Source organism: Glycine soja, chromosome 16, assembly GCF_004193775.1.
Source record: "Glycine soja cultivar W05 chromosome 16, ASM419377v2, whole genome shotgun sequence".
Lineage (NCBI taxonomy): Eukaryota > Viridiplantae > Streptophyta > Magnoliopsida > Fabales > Fabaceae > Glycine > Glycine soja.
This window is the reverse complement of record NC_041017.1, coordinates 2915519-2930631: the sequence shown is the minus strand read 5'-3', so window position 1 is coordinate 2930631 and position 15113 is coordinate 2915519. Positions and strand designations below refer to the sequence as shown.

Here is a 15113-nt window from a genome sequence, read left to right as displayed (position 1 = left end):
GAGAAAAAAGATGTATTTTGGGAAGAAGAAAAAAACCCTGATATTTTGCCAATTTGTACATGAATTTATAATCTACTTTTCCCGTTAAATGTAAAAGTGCATGACAGAATATACTTTAATTAGTAAAAAAAAATACTTTAATTAGTTAAATATGTTAGAATTTAATGTTGATTTATTGTAATACAGTAAAATATTTTATATTATTAATTAATTAAAATATTAATTTTAAAATAATTACTATAAAATTTAATAAGTTATTTTGAATGATAATATAAAAAAAAATTTAAAGCAATAAAAAAAATTACACCATAAATAACTTTAACATCGATACTTTTACTCTCTCAATTATATATATTTTTATATTTTTTTCTAAAATTTTCTTCTCTATATCTTTATATTTTTCTCTAAAATTTCTCTTCTCTATATATAAATTTACAAATATATCAATTTAAATGATCGATTATAGGTCTCAAATACAGTTTAAATATATATAATTATATTTTTTAGTTATATAAAATTAAATATTTATTCTACACAAAATTTAAAATATTAGTTATATATGATTAAAAAATTGTCATTCAATATGTTATTACTTCTCGTTCTCTCTCGATCCTACGTGAGTGTGATGATCATTGCCAAAAGGGAGGACACGTGCGACACGTATCATCACGTGTCGGTATGCGAGAGGCGACGGTGAACACGTGTGAGGAGCAGCATCCTCGTATTGACATAGTTGGATACAAGGGTTTCGTTTTCCTCTTGCTATAAATGCAGTGTTCATCTTTTACGTTGTTCGCAGTGGCAGTGTTCTTCATAGTTCAGTGTGTCGTTTAAAAATGTCGCAGTTGCTGGATAAAGCCAAGAACTTCGTGTCGGAGAAGGTAAATGATATGGCCAAGCCGGAGGCGAGTGTCACTGACGTGGACTTCAAGCGCGTGAGCAAAGATAATGTCGAGTACTTGGCCAAGGTCTCTGTTCGTAACCCTTATTCAACTTCCATACCCATTTGTGAGATCAACTACTCTTTCAAAAGCGCATCCAGGTACCCTTTCTCACTGCTACAACTTCTAAATGTTGATTCTTGTTATTTTTTCCAGAACAAAAGTACTCTATTTTTTGAGATTTTCAAATATTTCATACATTAATAATAGAGTATATAAAGTTATATTAAATTGAACTAAGCACTAAAGATTCTGAATATATTAATAAAAAAAATAATATTGTGATACAACGTCTATTTAAATAGAACTGAGAGTTCGATTTTTTAAAAGAATTATTAAGAAAATATTTATTGGGGAGATCATAAGAAAATTTTTAAAAATTATTTCAAAAAATGTAATTTTATGCATTTTAATAAAAGAAAATCTTTAATTTTTCAATGACTTAATCAATCTTCTACTAAAAATCAGCTAGCACTGAAATCGATCCTACTAAAGATTAGTCATAGGTGAAACTATACTAGTAAACATTTTGAATTTATATGGTAAAAAATAAAATGAATGCATGCATGTTTAGCCGGCAACGTACGCAATCTTTGATGTTTTGCTATAATATAAACTTGATGTTTTTGTGTTGTGTGGTGAAAGGGAGATAGCATCAGGGAAAATTCCAGACCCAGGATCGTTGAAGGCAAAGGACACAACAATGGTGGATGTGCCAGTTAAGGTTCCATACAGCATATTGATGAGCTTGGCAAAGGACATTGGTGCTGACTGGGACATAGACTATCAATTGGATCTTGGTCTGGTTATTGATGTTCCTGTCATTGGCATCTTCACCATTCCTCTCTCTCAGAAAGGAGAGATCAAGCTACCAACCCTCTCTACCATGTTCGCCTAATCGCATCCACAAAGCTTAGGATAAAATAAATGCATTGCACACTCCATGATCGATGTGCATGTTTTACTTTTATGTAAATTTTGGACCGTTTTAGTTCTACCTTTTGTTATTCGTGTATGCTCTCTAAAACTATACATGGCTTTCGTAGTAGTAGTATTACTTATCATAGTTGTGAAGAACATGTTTTAGGATGTCCATCCATATACTATAATGGATAATAAATTCCAATAATAGACTACAAATTCCAAAACAAAACTTACCTCATGTATAATAATTTGATTGATTTTCAAAATAAATATTTTAAAAATTATGATTAAACGAATATTTTTACATTATTACAAATTCTTAAAGAATAATCAAAAAAATTATTATTTTATGTATATTTACAAATTCTTAAAGAAGCACCGCGCCTCCCAGCCCATCACCATGGTCACCGCCTACGACTACCCCGCCGTGGTGCACCTCGAGACCGCCGGCGTCGACATCTGTCTCGTCGGCGACTCTGCGGCGATGGTGGTCCACGGCCACCACACCACGCTCCCCATCACGCTCGAGGAGATGCTCGTCCACTGTCGTGCCGGGGCGCGTGGAGCCAAGACGCCGCTTCTCGTTGGGGACTTGGCTTTTGGGATCTACGAGTCCAGCTCCAATCAGGTCATGCTCGTGCGTCTTTGGTGTCTGTGTTTAATTGTTTCACTCGTTGGTTAATGGTTTTTAAGACTTCACCAAAAAGAAAAAAAATGGTTCCTCACATGTTTGAATAAACTTCTCCGGAGGCACTTGTAGAGAAGAAAATTAAAAGAAAAAATGAAATAAATTTTTCATAAATTATTAGCTTAGTTTATGTATAAATTTAAAAAAAAATAGCTTTTTTTTTTCACCATCAAATGCCTTGGATCAATTATGTGGGTTGTTCCAGCTTGGTGGGAGAACTTTACTGGCTATAGTGGTCCTAACCGAATCAAATAGTATTGCCTTTGGTAAAAGATATGTGGTATAAGAAAAAAAAAAAAAAATTAGAAGTTAAAATGACAGAATTTCTACACGTTAGCTTATGCAGCAACTATTAACGTATGCAGAAGTTCATTTCATTGATTTCCTTCTCGGGAAGTTTATTCAAATAGACTTTTTAATTGTTGTTGTTTTGATTTTAAGTAGGTGGTGGATACTGTGGTTCGTATATTGAAAGAAGGGGGAATGGATGCCATAAAACTGGAGGGAGGGTCTCCTTCGAGAATTGTTGCGGCAAAGGCTATTGTTGAGTGGAATTGCTGTCATGGGCCATGTAGGCCTTACTTCCCAGGCCATTAGTGTTTTTGGAGGGTTTAGACCACAAGGAAAGAATGTTGCCAGTGCTGTCAAGGTGTGCCTTCATGCGTCTATATGGGGTTTGAGTGATTAATTTATTGCAGCCCTGAGACTAAAAGGAATGAGTTTGTGTAGGTTGTAGAGACAGCGTGGCCTTTGCAAGAAGCAGGGTGCTTTTTTGTTGTTCTAGAGTGTGCCTGCACCTGGAGTATAATTATGAGATGAAGTTTCACATCAAATATAAGTAAAAAGGTTCAGCATCATATTATAAGTGAGATCATATTATAAGTGAGAAGAAGATCCATAAATTTAAATCTTAAGGGTTTGGTTAAAGGAAAAGAAAAAAATTTCTTATTTGATTTCATTGTTCATGCATGTGCTTGTTATGCTACAACACCTCCACCATTGCAAAGGTATTTCTAGCATAACCTTGTTTTCTCTTTCAAACATTATGGATTTCATTACTAATCTTGAGATGATGTATTCTTTTTTAGTTTACTCCAAAATTTTGTAAGCAATATGACGAGTAGATGTCATAGAAAGTTTTGAAATGGAGGGATTAGAAACACATAAGGTGATAAGGTCATCTAGATTTTAGATATTAAAGTTTGTGATAAGTGTTATTTTTTTATTGCTTATTAGTTATTACTAATATATTATTATTTTTAGTTATAAAAAATTATAAAGAGACAAGAGTTCGATTCAAAATTAATGTTACCAACAACAACGATAAATGACAATATTAAATTGATGTTACTAACAACGATAAAGGACAATACAAAATCTGGAAAAAAAAATTAATAAATTGGTAGGCTGGGGGATGGTCCACAAGCTAGCTTGAAACGGGTTGGGTTAAGAAAGGTAGCCTGTTTTATTTAACGGGGTGAGTCGAGCTGGCCCGTTTATGACATACCAAAACAGGTCGGATTAGGCCGTATTAACAACTTTAACAAATGGGTAATCAAGCCACAAACAATAAAATTAAGTATGGAAAAAAATAATAAAAAAGTAATATTTATAAATAGATACGAAGAAAAAATTACATAGCAATTGACTATTAAGCTTCCAGCAAAAAGGATTTTAGCCTAATATTATCGTGACAGATTTTACAATTGTAAAAGGATAATTGATCGAAAAAGGAAATAGAGGAAAAGAATAACTCCTAATTATTATTTTTGTTACTTGTGGTCTTTGATTAGCTGTATCATTTCTCTCTCCCTCTTTCTTTTTTATAGGTGCTGGCACACCATTTGGGTCAAGTGTGATTGCAGTGCTTAGCGAGTATGACGGTAATCTCGCGTTCAGCACGTGATTCGCACTAAACGTCCCTTCATAATCTTGGTCCAGACTTCTTTATACTTACTGATGCTAAGCAACTGGGTCGCGCTGAGCAAATATCTTCATATCTTCAATTTTTTTTTCTTTGGGCTTTATTTTGTTTTTTTCTCCGTCAATTATTCACCAACATGATAAAGTCACAAGTTTTAGCACTTTCTTTTTTCTCTTCAATTTTCTTTTTTTCGCATACATTTAAACATGTTCATAAAACTACCTTTGCACATGTAACAAAGAACCTCTCTGCACTGGGAATGTAAGGGTAAGAAAAAAATTATGTGAAACACACGTATTTGACAAAGCACTTATACAGAGACAATTCTCCTGATTCTTGTGCAGATTTCCGAGTCTGCACGAAGTGTATCAGATCTTCAACTCAGATATAGCTCACTAATACAAGAGATATGGCATGGCTCACTGCTGATCCCAGACTTATGCTTCAGTAATTTGCACTTCTTGACCGTGGACGAGTGCCAATTTTTATCAGATGCAGTGCCACCCTTCAATTTAATTCCTTTATTATCTAAACTGGAAATGTTGAATGTTCGAAACTGTGATTCTGTGAAAACCATATTTGATGTGAAATATATAACACAAGACAGAATAATGACAAATCTGGAGAATGTTTGGAACGAAGATCCTAATGGAATTCTAATCATGCAACTTCTACAACAAGTATGTGTTCATAAATGTGAAAGCCTTACAAGTGTGTTTCCCGCATCAGTAGCCAAAGATCTTGTGAAACTTGAAGATCTAGTTGTGGAAGACTGTGAGGGATTGATGGCAATTGTTGCAGAGGATAATGCAGATCCAACAGGAGCAAATCTAGAGCTTACGTTCCCACATCATTGAAACTATGTGATTTGCCCAAATTCAAGTATAATGGTATATGTTGCTTTCAGGACGCAACAACAATTTGAGGTTTGGGCTTTATTCTCATTGTCAATTACATAGATTCTTACACACCCAATTGTACTTCATATATCATGTGTTAAAGTTGCTCAAATCCTTATAAACAATCTCCCTCCAACCATCTAAAATATTTTTCATTATTTTCTTCTCCGTATATAGGAATCACTTCAAAACCCTTCCTATTGATCTCATTCATCAAATTTTCCATCTTACAATTTCAAACTTAATGATAGCCATACATACAAGCATGGTTTCCAAGTTAAATTTTAGGCTAAATTTTGGTCCTATTCTATATTTAAGTAATAATATTTAAAAATACCAGTATTAATTATATAATAAAAAATTAATATAAAATTAAATATATTGATATTAATAATATAATACATATTTTATATAAAAGTGAAAATAATATTATAGTAAAATTATTTATAATATTATCATTTTTATAATTTAATTTCCTATATTTTTACTTTGTGGATATTTTGGTTTCCATGCATCCTTGCTCGTATAAGAGCATTCGAGCTTTAGGTTAGTTAAAATTTTACACACATATATAAATTGATTTTGTTGAGTAAAGAATTCTCCTGTCTTGGGAATTTTGAAACCAAACAGGGAATCTCTTTTTCAAAGTGATTTCTCATTATTTTCATAAATAATTATTTTTAATATTACTTTAGAAAAGAAGCAGATAGGTAGCAATAAACATTTCATTTATATATTGAAGAAATATCTTTACACCCGAAAAAAAAAGTGAGGATCACTTTTTGTTCCCCGTTATTTGATTTATTTTGTGTACCCGCGTGCAAAGCATTCTCATTTCTCTTGCTTTTTTAGTCGTTATTGGTTTTCCCAAGACTAGTGCACCATCCATAATCCTTAAACTAAGTTTAGCTTTTTATTATAAAACTAATAAATAAAAAAAGCAAAACTTAATATAAGTTTATCTTACCAACATATATCTCAGCTTTCCTTAGCACTTGCTCTTTTAATCAAATTCAGTTTATTCCTTACGGTTTGGAATTGTGACATGACAAATCACAACTTACGATCAAATCCAATTCGAAGAACAGTGAGGTTTGTATTTGTTCCTTTGTTCATAGCTTATATCAATCTATATTGACCCATTTATTAATTTGTTTGTTTTATTTAAGAAATGTCGTCACTCATATAATGATGAAATATATACCAAGTGGATGTTTGGATCTTTCAACAAATATGAATTTACAAATATTACAAAGTTACAGAAAAAAATTACATCTTAATTAAGCCACAATTTGTAGCTTTTTTGACGGAAAAAAAAGCTACAAATAGCTCTTTGATAAATTTCATTTCATCCAATAATGAGTTTTACGTGGCAGCAGCTTCAGAACGAGAGAAATATTCATCAGAAAAAGAGGAGATAGATGCATATAAAGAGCAAAAGAAGTGGGAAAATAGAGTGCTTACTGGTGAAGTATTAAGAGCTTTCCTCATTCTTAGTTTGATGATGATTCGTTTTCTAGTCTCATTTCTGTGCACATTGAAGGGTGTAAAAAACTATACAAGATTTTCCCGAGTCACATGGAAAGGATGGTTTGAAAGTCTGGAAAGCTTGAAGGTTTTTGAATGTTGGTCAGTGGAAGTGATTTTTAAAATCAAAGATTCTCAGCAAATAGATGCATCTGCTGGGATAGACACAAATTTGTGGTTGATTCTTGTAGACAACCTCCCAAAACTGAAGCAAGTGTGGAGCACAGATCCAAAAGGAATTCTTAACTTCAAAAATCTGCCTAGTATAGTGGTTTCTTGTTGTCATAAACCAAGGGATGTCTTTCCAGCTTCTGTGGCCAAAGACGTTCAAAAGCTTGAATGCATGTCGGTACAGTTTTGCCAGTGAATGGCAGAAATTGTTGCCTGTGAAGATGGATCAGAAACAAATCATGAACCATTAGTGTTTCCTGAATTAGTAGTGATCATATTAAATTACCTAAACATCAAGGGTTTCTATGGGGGCAGGCATAGTATAGAGTGTCCAAAATTGAAGGGTTGGTAGTGGACAGGTGTAATAAGAAGCTGAAAATATTCCCCACAGAAACCAATGAAACCACATATGAAGAAGAAAAACCAGTTTTCTCAGCTGAAAAGGTAAAGAATTTTCATTCCATCACTGTCATAGACCTCAAGAAAAAACAAAATGATAGAACTTCTAGAATTCATGATTAATTACGTGTCCCCCCAACCCCTCCTTGTTTAAAAAACAAAATCTAAACCCCACATTGTGGTTTACAAATTTTTACAATCTTATCTGGAATTTAACTTACTGTAGTATAACTATAAAGCACTGTTAAGAGCATTTCTTAGTCTTGGTAGATAGGACCAAAGTGTATGTAACAACTAAGTAGTAATAGAAGCTGTGGCGTAAGGAACCATAGCCAAGACAGAGAAAATGCAATTGCTATCTAACTAGCTTAGTTGGAAAGGCGTAAGAATTGGAAATGCTATTTGCACTGATGCTGTATATATCGTTCCATGTCATATTTGCTTATTTGTCTTCTACCTATTAGTCTTAGAAGTAATTGAGATGTTTGTCTTATATATAAGGTTAAACATGCTTTTCAGCTAATAAAAAATTAAAAAACCAGTTAAAATGCTTTTTCAAACATAACCTAATGCCTATTTAGATATACATGTGACATCGAAGAACAAAAACCATAAACGAAAAAATCACAGTATTGTTAATTTGTTCATAAAAACGTAAACTGCAAAAAGCAAACCAAAAAGCCTAAAATCAAATAATTGGAACGGGATGCTGAATCAGGGATAACTGGATAAGCTTACAATATAAAGTAACTTCCTTCTTTGTGGTATTTACTTTATTTCGTTTTTCTCTAGGCAGTCTCCAACTTGGAGCATATGGATATTGACTTGTCGGTTGGCTTCTCTGCAAAATGCCAAATCTAGAAAAGTTACACTTGTTTAACTCTGGACATTTGCTTGAAGAGTGGTCAGTGCCATGTCTAGGAACCCTATTAGAGCTGAAGGAATTGGAATTGTGGGATTCGGAGATAAAGGATCTATGATTTGAACGATACCCAGTTCTACAGAGACTAGAGTATTTGCATTTATCACTGCTACAAATTGATCAATTTAGCTCCTCCTTCGGTATCATTAACTTACTTGACATATTTGGAAGTACAGGTTTGTACTGAATTGAAGAATTTAATGGCATCCTCAACAGCCAAAAGTCTGATTCAACTTAAGACCACGAAGGTAATCCGATGTGATGAAGTAAAGGAAATAGTAACCAATGAGGGAAATGAAGACGACGACGACCAAGTGATCATCGAAATTGTATTTAGCAAATTAATTACTATAGAAGTACTTGTGGAGCTATCAAACCTCACAAGTTTTTGCAGTTACAAAAACTGTGAATTCAGATTCCCATCATAAGAATATTGATTCTGAGAAACTGCCCCAAGATGGAAAGGAGAGTTGCACAAGAGCTCCACAAGTACTTCTATAGTAATCAATTTGCTAAATACAAGTTCGATGATCACTTGGTCGTCGTCATCTTCATTTCCCTCATTGGTTACTATTTCCTTTACTTCATCACATCGGATTACCTTCATGGTCTTAAGTTGAATCAGACTTTTGGCTGTTGAGGATGCCATTAAATTCCTCAATTCAGTACAAACCTGTACTTCCAAATATGTCAAGTAAGTTAATGATACCGAAGGAGGAGCTAAATTGATCAATTTGTAGCAGTGATAAGCACAAATACTCTAGTCTCTGTAGAACTGGGTATCGTTCAAATCCTAGATCCTTTATCTTTGAATCCCACAATTCCAATTCCTTCAGCTCTAATACGGTTCCTAGACATGGCACTGACCACTCTTCAAGCTGATATGGCATGGCTCACTGATCATCCCTGACTTGTGCTTCAGTAACTTGCACTGGCTGTGATAGGAAGGAGAAGATGCAGCAGGCTCGAAGGAGAGGCCCAAAAGGAAGATCATTTCCCCAAGATACCTCAAGGATTTTGTCTAACAGAAATGGTTGGTATCTGCTGAGCTGCCTCGATATGATTGGAGAGGATGCTTGGTTATTGTCTGCCACCATCATTCTGTTACACCATGTCTGCTGCAATTCTGTTATTGCATTTCTGTTATGATAGAATAGTAGCATTTCAGCATCTTATAGCCTGTTTATAAATAGCTATGAACAATGTAATAAGGCAGACCAGTTAATACAAACCTTTATTCCTCCTTCTTATGTTCTGGAGGTGCCTAAGCCTCGAATGCTAGGTTTCCATTCCCATTTCCTTCTGTGCTCTTAACAGGCTGACTGTGGACGGATGCCAATTTTTATCAGATGTAGTGCTACCCTTCAATTTACTTCTTAACTAAATTGAAAACATTGAAAGTTTGAAACTGTGATTATGTGAAAACCATATTTGATGTGAAACGTGTAACACAAATTATGGGGCAAACCATCTTCCCCCTCCCTTTTGCCCTGAAGAAATTGACTTTATCGAAGCTTCCAAATCTGGAGAATGTTTTGAATGAAGATCCTAATGGAATTCTAACCATGCAACTTCTACAAAAAGCATCCGTTGACAATTGCAAATGCCTTACAAGTGTGTTTCCTGCATCAGTAGCCAAAGATCTTGTAAAACTTGAAAATCTAGTTGTGCAACACTGAGGGATTGATATCAATTGTTGCAGTGCAGACCCAAAAGAAACAAATCTTGAGCATACGTTCCCCTGTCTGAAGTCATTGATACTATGTGATCTGCCAAGGTTAAAGTATTTTTTGCAGTGTGACATGATGAAGACCATTGCTTTACAGCTTCATCCTTGCTGCAGGATCTGGACCTGTGCCTGCAAAAAATTACTAAATTGTTAAATTGTTTTACATTGTGACAAAAAGTATGTTAAATTGTTTTATTTTTATTTTTACAAGGTTAAAAAAATTACTAAATCTAGCTTTGATTCATGAGAATATTTCGTGTAAAGATTAAGTTTAATTTTGAAAAAAGAGTTTATTGCTTCTATAATTGAAATCACACTTTTTTTTCTTCTTCCTTATTATTATAAAACAAACATATTTGTTTTTATAATTTGTCTAGGCTGATGATGAGTTTAATAATAAATTTGATGATGACTTTGGTGATGAGTTTGATGAAGATGAAGATAAATAAAGTGTCCTTGTTTTACAATGTTTGTTCGTGTGTGTTTTTAAAATTTTAAAAAAAAGAATACGTGTTGTTCTACTGAGTTGATGATGAAATACATTGTTCTATTCTACGTATTATGTAATGTGTCAAGTGATAAACAGTCATCAAGAACAAAGATGAGGTAACGTATCACTAAGTATTTGTATTGACTATTTGACTATTGTTTTATGCACGGACAAAAATACAAAAATAAAAAATGTTGTAAGTTATGTTTGCAGAAACAAAAATAAAAAATATTTGTTATGTTTTTTTACTCTTATTGATCCAAAATATATAAGGAATATCCTAATTGATCCTTCGTCCATGTAATTTGCAGCACGAGATCTTCATAAGCTTACATCAAGCATCCAATATTTCAAAGCTATATATATTGTTGACACCATCACAGAACTATTGTAATTTAAAGCTTCATCTGCACTGCTTTCAACCACCTATTCACATAATCTTTTAAGCCAAATCCACGACTAGGCCTTAGAATTTGCTTGAACAATGCCTTTTTGGGAACATTCCAGTGCTCCACATGCCTGAAATTTTTTCATAGATATTTATATTTAGATCATTGCCAAAATGATCACTGAAAGGTAGAAACATGTGCCTTCACAATTGACATTTGTTGTCACCTGCATACTTTTCCCGATCGTGCATCAAAATAGTATTCTGTGTATCCAGTTGCTGCAGCATATAACAACATGGTCAAATTGAATTGCATATAGTATGAATTATGCTGTTTTGTCACTGTTAAATGAGCATTTTTCCAAAGACAACTAATTGCAACTAATTCTATTAGGATACAGACTCTGTTTATTAGAACTTGCACAATAGTATAAAAAACAGAAGAAACCAGAAGGATCCGGTGAAATGAAATGCAGATAAAACGTACAAAAAAATATATTTATAGTAATATGAGATCAGCAAGGAAATTTTGGCCTTCCACAGTTCAATTAATAGAATATACACTGATAGGCTCGAAATGTACCAGAAAGAATGGGCCTCCAAGGAAAGGACAAGATACAGTTGAATCGCCAATGTCCAATTCCTTTGTCCTGTCATGGAACCATATGTATAAAAACACTATAAGCATTTTGTAGAAAGAGTAATAAGAAATATGAAAATTTTAAATTTTGAGTTTCTAAATGCAGATGTGTATTAGAAAGCAAATGCAATGAGCTCTTGACTAGGACTACTACTTGCAAAACTAAATTTAGGAAAGGAATAAAGTGGTATCAAAAGTTTCCTCACTTCAAAATCTTCCCACTTCATCAGCTTCATGTTTGACTTCTCCAGAAGGGATCCAAAATTAGTGCAGTTCCTTTTGAATCGCTGAAGCCCTTTAAATGAGCCTGCTGGGTCTGCAAATTCACAATCCTCTTCATAAGCATTTAATGTCAGATCTCCTGATGATTGAGAAGAACAGATTAACCACGTGAACCGTCTGCAATATAATCAAATGACTAACTAGAAGATACCAATTGGTATTTGGTTGATTTTATGTCAGTCATTATATGGAAAGCAAATAATTTGGAGGTTATCCTGTATGAAAGAACATACTATGGTACTGGAAGTACCAGAAGGGTATGCCCCTTTTCTGTTTAGTAATTCCTATACCCTAAACCTCCACACCCCACTGATAAGTTTTGAGTGTAGTGTTTATATAATTAGATACGTGATATATAAGACTAGCAGTGATACTGATAATCTCTCTGTCTGTAGCAAGAAAGTTTATCAAACATTGAAGATACATAAGGATTAAGGAAATTCGGATGCTTTTCCCTTCATCAATTCCAATCGAGTTGATTAAAAGAAGCCAAGGTTACATAGAAGAGTTCAATTTTATAAGGAGGGCTTTAGTAAAAACTCATAACACTGGGGAACAATTGTTGTAAAAGAAAATGAGGGATTGTACAAAAGAGTTTATCAACCAATCAGGATCGACCTAAGGTAAAGTAACTAAAACTCAAACTTTAAATCTATCAAAAAAAATATTGACTATTAAATTTTATGAAGCAAAAAGGCCACATGTGTTGACATAAAGGCCCAATGTATAACCTTCTCATTTAGGATCTATTTTGTAGAGATGATAAAGAGGAGAGGAATAGGCTGGATAGAAATTAAAAATATGAGGAAAAATAGGTGAAAATTAAATGCGTTTGGTTGAAGAGAAGCATAAAAGAGATGAGGAAAGATAGAAAGATGAACACAAATTGGTGAGAAATAATACATTAAGTCTCACCATTTTTAAAATTATCTCCACCTTCCATCCATCCATCCCCCCTAATTTCTCACTGACCAAACACAGGTTAAAGTAAAAAAGTACTCAGAAAAAAACAACTCTTAATTTACATACCAACATAATATATATATATATATATATAGAGGAGGGAGATCAGTTAGATTACTCAAGAGTATTCAATGACCAACAATCACTCATAATCTCAATAAAATTTGTGCTTACCACACAGGCTTAAGACTTCAGGTTAAAGATTTGCCAATCAAACGTGTTGAGAATTCAAACGTGAAGCAGAGTTGAATGAAGAAAACTTAGATTGAAAAGGAATAACTGGTCCATTATGATTTAATAACTTAAGGTTTTGGCTTACGACGTAATGTCACAATTTCACATTAAGCCTACAAATCTACTCCAGAGTTTTGGGGTCCCCTGACCTATAAAAACAAATCTACAATTCATAAAACCTATCATCATTCATGATGCATCAAATTTATCTCTCTTATGAATGAAAGGAAAGAAATTGGAATCGACCCAGAAAAACTAAGCAAATGGGCATAGCAAAACCTGTGACAAAATAGGATCTTTCAAAGTCTTGTTTGATAGTGTCCACAACCGCAGCACGATCAATGGTCTGAAGAAGCCTCTGAGGAGGAACTTCCTCATTAGATGGTGAACGGAAAACGGACGCTGCAATGCCAAGAAGCTCGGAACTATACCATGCAAGCTTGAGAATTGCATTGTTCTGTGATTCCGACTCTTTGTTCGGATTAGTTCCACTGCATCGAAACCTGTGGATTCTAAGGTGCTGCTTGTGTTGTTTCGGAGGAAAAATCAAAGTGCTATGGTGACTTATGTTGATTGAAGTAGTGGCAGTTAATGCCATGACACAACACAACACAAGACAGTGTGAGAGAATCAAAGTGGCAGTTGCTAGTTGTTACCTGCGGTTTGTTTAAATATCTAAGCTTCAAACTAATGATAGCCACAAAAAAACACGACAAAGGAGTTTTCTTTTTCTTTTTTTTTCTGATCGCAGGGATCCCCAACCAAGCACTGCTCCAAGTTAAATTTTAATTATTTTTATCAACTAGTATTTTAGTATGTAAAATAAAATACCCAAAATATATGGTTGAGCCTCAAGCCCTAAACATGTTGGTGTGTGTATATATAAAAATCCTGTTTAGATGAATTTTTTTTAACTTGTAGAAAAAAAAATATTTTTTATAAGCTAAAATTAACTTAGATGAGTATATAATCTACAATTTAGCATCAGGAAACTCTATATATTTTTTATTTTTTTTACCTAAACTCGTAACATATGCCAGGTTGAATATGACTTGGGCCTATAACAATTCGTACAAACAGGCCATTCCAACGACCACTAAAGAAAATTAAAAATGGTTATACTAAAAGTTATCCTTATAATAATAGTTAAAGTTAAAAAATATTTAAAATATAATAATAATAATAATTATTATTATTATTATTAAATTTTTATCATAGTTTTTAATGAAAAATTTTATTTAGTGTTTTAAATTATTATTTAAATTTTCTTTCTTTTAATATATATATATATATATATATATATATATATATATATTATTTCTTTCAAATAAAAAAATTGCATATTATTTAAGAGGAAGATGGCTAAACGAAATTAAAAAATAATGAAAAAAAGTCAAGTTCTCACATTCCCAAAGTATGAGGTAACTAGTTAGAATTATTTTCTCTATGCTACTCTCAGAGGAGTATTAGACACTTCATCTAACTTGTATTACAAATGAGAATGGCCCCAAAAACCTATTGGAAAATATCCAAGTCTCACATCGGCTGCCTCAATCCTTGGAGTGCGGCTTATATATCTGTTGGGCAACTTCACTTAATACCAACTGGTTTTAAGATGAAATCTAACATGGTATCAGAGCAGGCTCTAACCCTGGGACCTCGCACCCACCATTTGTGGTTCACACACCAAGCATTGGAAAATACTCAAGTCCCACATGGACTGCCTCAATCCTTGGAGCGCGGCTTATAAATCTAACAAAACCTACATCACAAAGCACGATATTTTCTCTTTAACTATTTCTATACTTTGGTATGGCTTTATAACTGTAGTGTTCGAAATTCCTGTATGCTCTAAATAAACAAAAATTTAGGGATATTTGTTCAACTTTGGTATTTTCATCTCTCTCTTCTTTTCCTCTTTCACTCTGTGGAGTATATACACGCTTAACAAGTGTCAAAATATGTTTGCTTACCTGTTTACTCAAAGACAAG

The 15113-nt window shown here is 33.4% G+C and overlaps 2 protein-coding genes, 1 long non-coding RNA gene and 1 pseudogene across 6 annotated transcripts; 3 read left to right on the top strand and 1 right to left on the bottom strand.

The window, feature by feature from the left end:
- The first annotated feature begins 783 nt into the window (after nucleotides 1–783).
- Nucleotides 784–2094, top strand: LOC114390293 (desiccation protectant protein Lea14 homolog). The gene is made up of 2 exons (XM_028350999.1): nucleotides 784–1042; nucleotides 1587–2094. Exons 1-2 carry the CDS (start codon nucleotides 837–839, stop codon nucleotides 1837–1839), a joined length of 459 nt encoding a protein of 152 aa, XP_028206800.1. The 5' UTR covers nucleotides 784–836; the 3' UTR covers nucleotides 1840–2094.
- A 54-nt stretch (nucleotides 2095–2148) lies between these two features.
- On the top strand, nucleotides 2149–3733 carry LOC114390292 (annotated as a pseudogene).
- A 2601-nt stretch (nucleotides 3734–6334) lies between these two features.
- Nucleotides 6335–10374, top strand: LOC114390673. Of its 3 annotated transcripts, none has more exons than XR_003661987.1 (3): nucleotides 6335–6468; nucleotides 6756–7518; nucleotides 8270–10374. It is a non-coding gene; the product is annotated as an uncharacterized LOC114390673 (long non-coding RNA). The 3 variants fall into 3 exon arrangements; XR_003661986.1 differs by having other exon boundaries at nucleotides 8266–10374; XR_003661988.1 differs by having other exon boundaries at nucleotides 6355–6468; nucleotides 6753–7518; nucleotides 8266–10374.
- Nucleotides 10375–10726: 352 nt separating this feature from the next.
- LOC114390671 lies at nucleotides 10727–13780 on the bottom strand. Of its 2 annotated transcripts, none has more exons than XM_028351502.1 (5): nucleotides 13401–13780; nucleotides 11849–11958; nucleotides 11586–11652; nucleotides 11230–11281; nucleotides 10727–11133 (listed from the first exon to the last, which is right to left on the bottom strand). In XM_028351502.1, exons 1-5 carry the CDS (start codon nucleotides 13717–13719, stop codon nucleotides 11010–11012), a joined length of 672 nt encoding a protein of 223 aa, XP_028207303.1. In that variant the 5' UTR covers nucleotides 13720–13780; the 3' UTR covers nucleotides 10727–11009. The 2 variants fall into 2 exon arrangements, with proteins under 2 accessions (XP_028207303.1, XP_028207302.1); XM_028351501.1 differs by having other exon boundaries at nucleotides 11849–12003; nucleotides 13401–13779.
- Between the last annotated feature and the right edge of the window lie 1333 nt (nucleotides 13781–15113).

Bases quoted from the DNA above. Each gene is read 5' to 3' on its own strand.
- LOC114390293 (XM_028350999.1), top strand. From the start codon at position 837: ATGTCGCAGTTGCTGGATAAAGCCAAGAACTTCGTGTCGGAGAAGGTA. The intron at 1,043-1,586 runs GTACCCTTTCTC...GTGTGGTGAAAG, and splicing joins TCTTTCAAAAGCGCATCCAG to GGAGATAGCATCAGGGAAAA.
- LOC114390671 (XM_028351501.1), bottom strand. From the start codon at position 13,719: ATGGCATTAACTGCCACTACTTCAATCAACATAAGTCACCATAGCACT. The intron at 12,004-13,400 runs GTTTTGCTATGC...CTCAATCATCAG, and splicing joins AAGATCCTATTTTGTCACAG to GAGATCTGACATTAAATGCT. The intron at 11,653-11,848 runs GTGAGGAAACTT...GTTCCATGACAG, and splicing joins TGAAGTGGGAAGATTTTGAA to GACAAAGGAATTGGACATTG.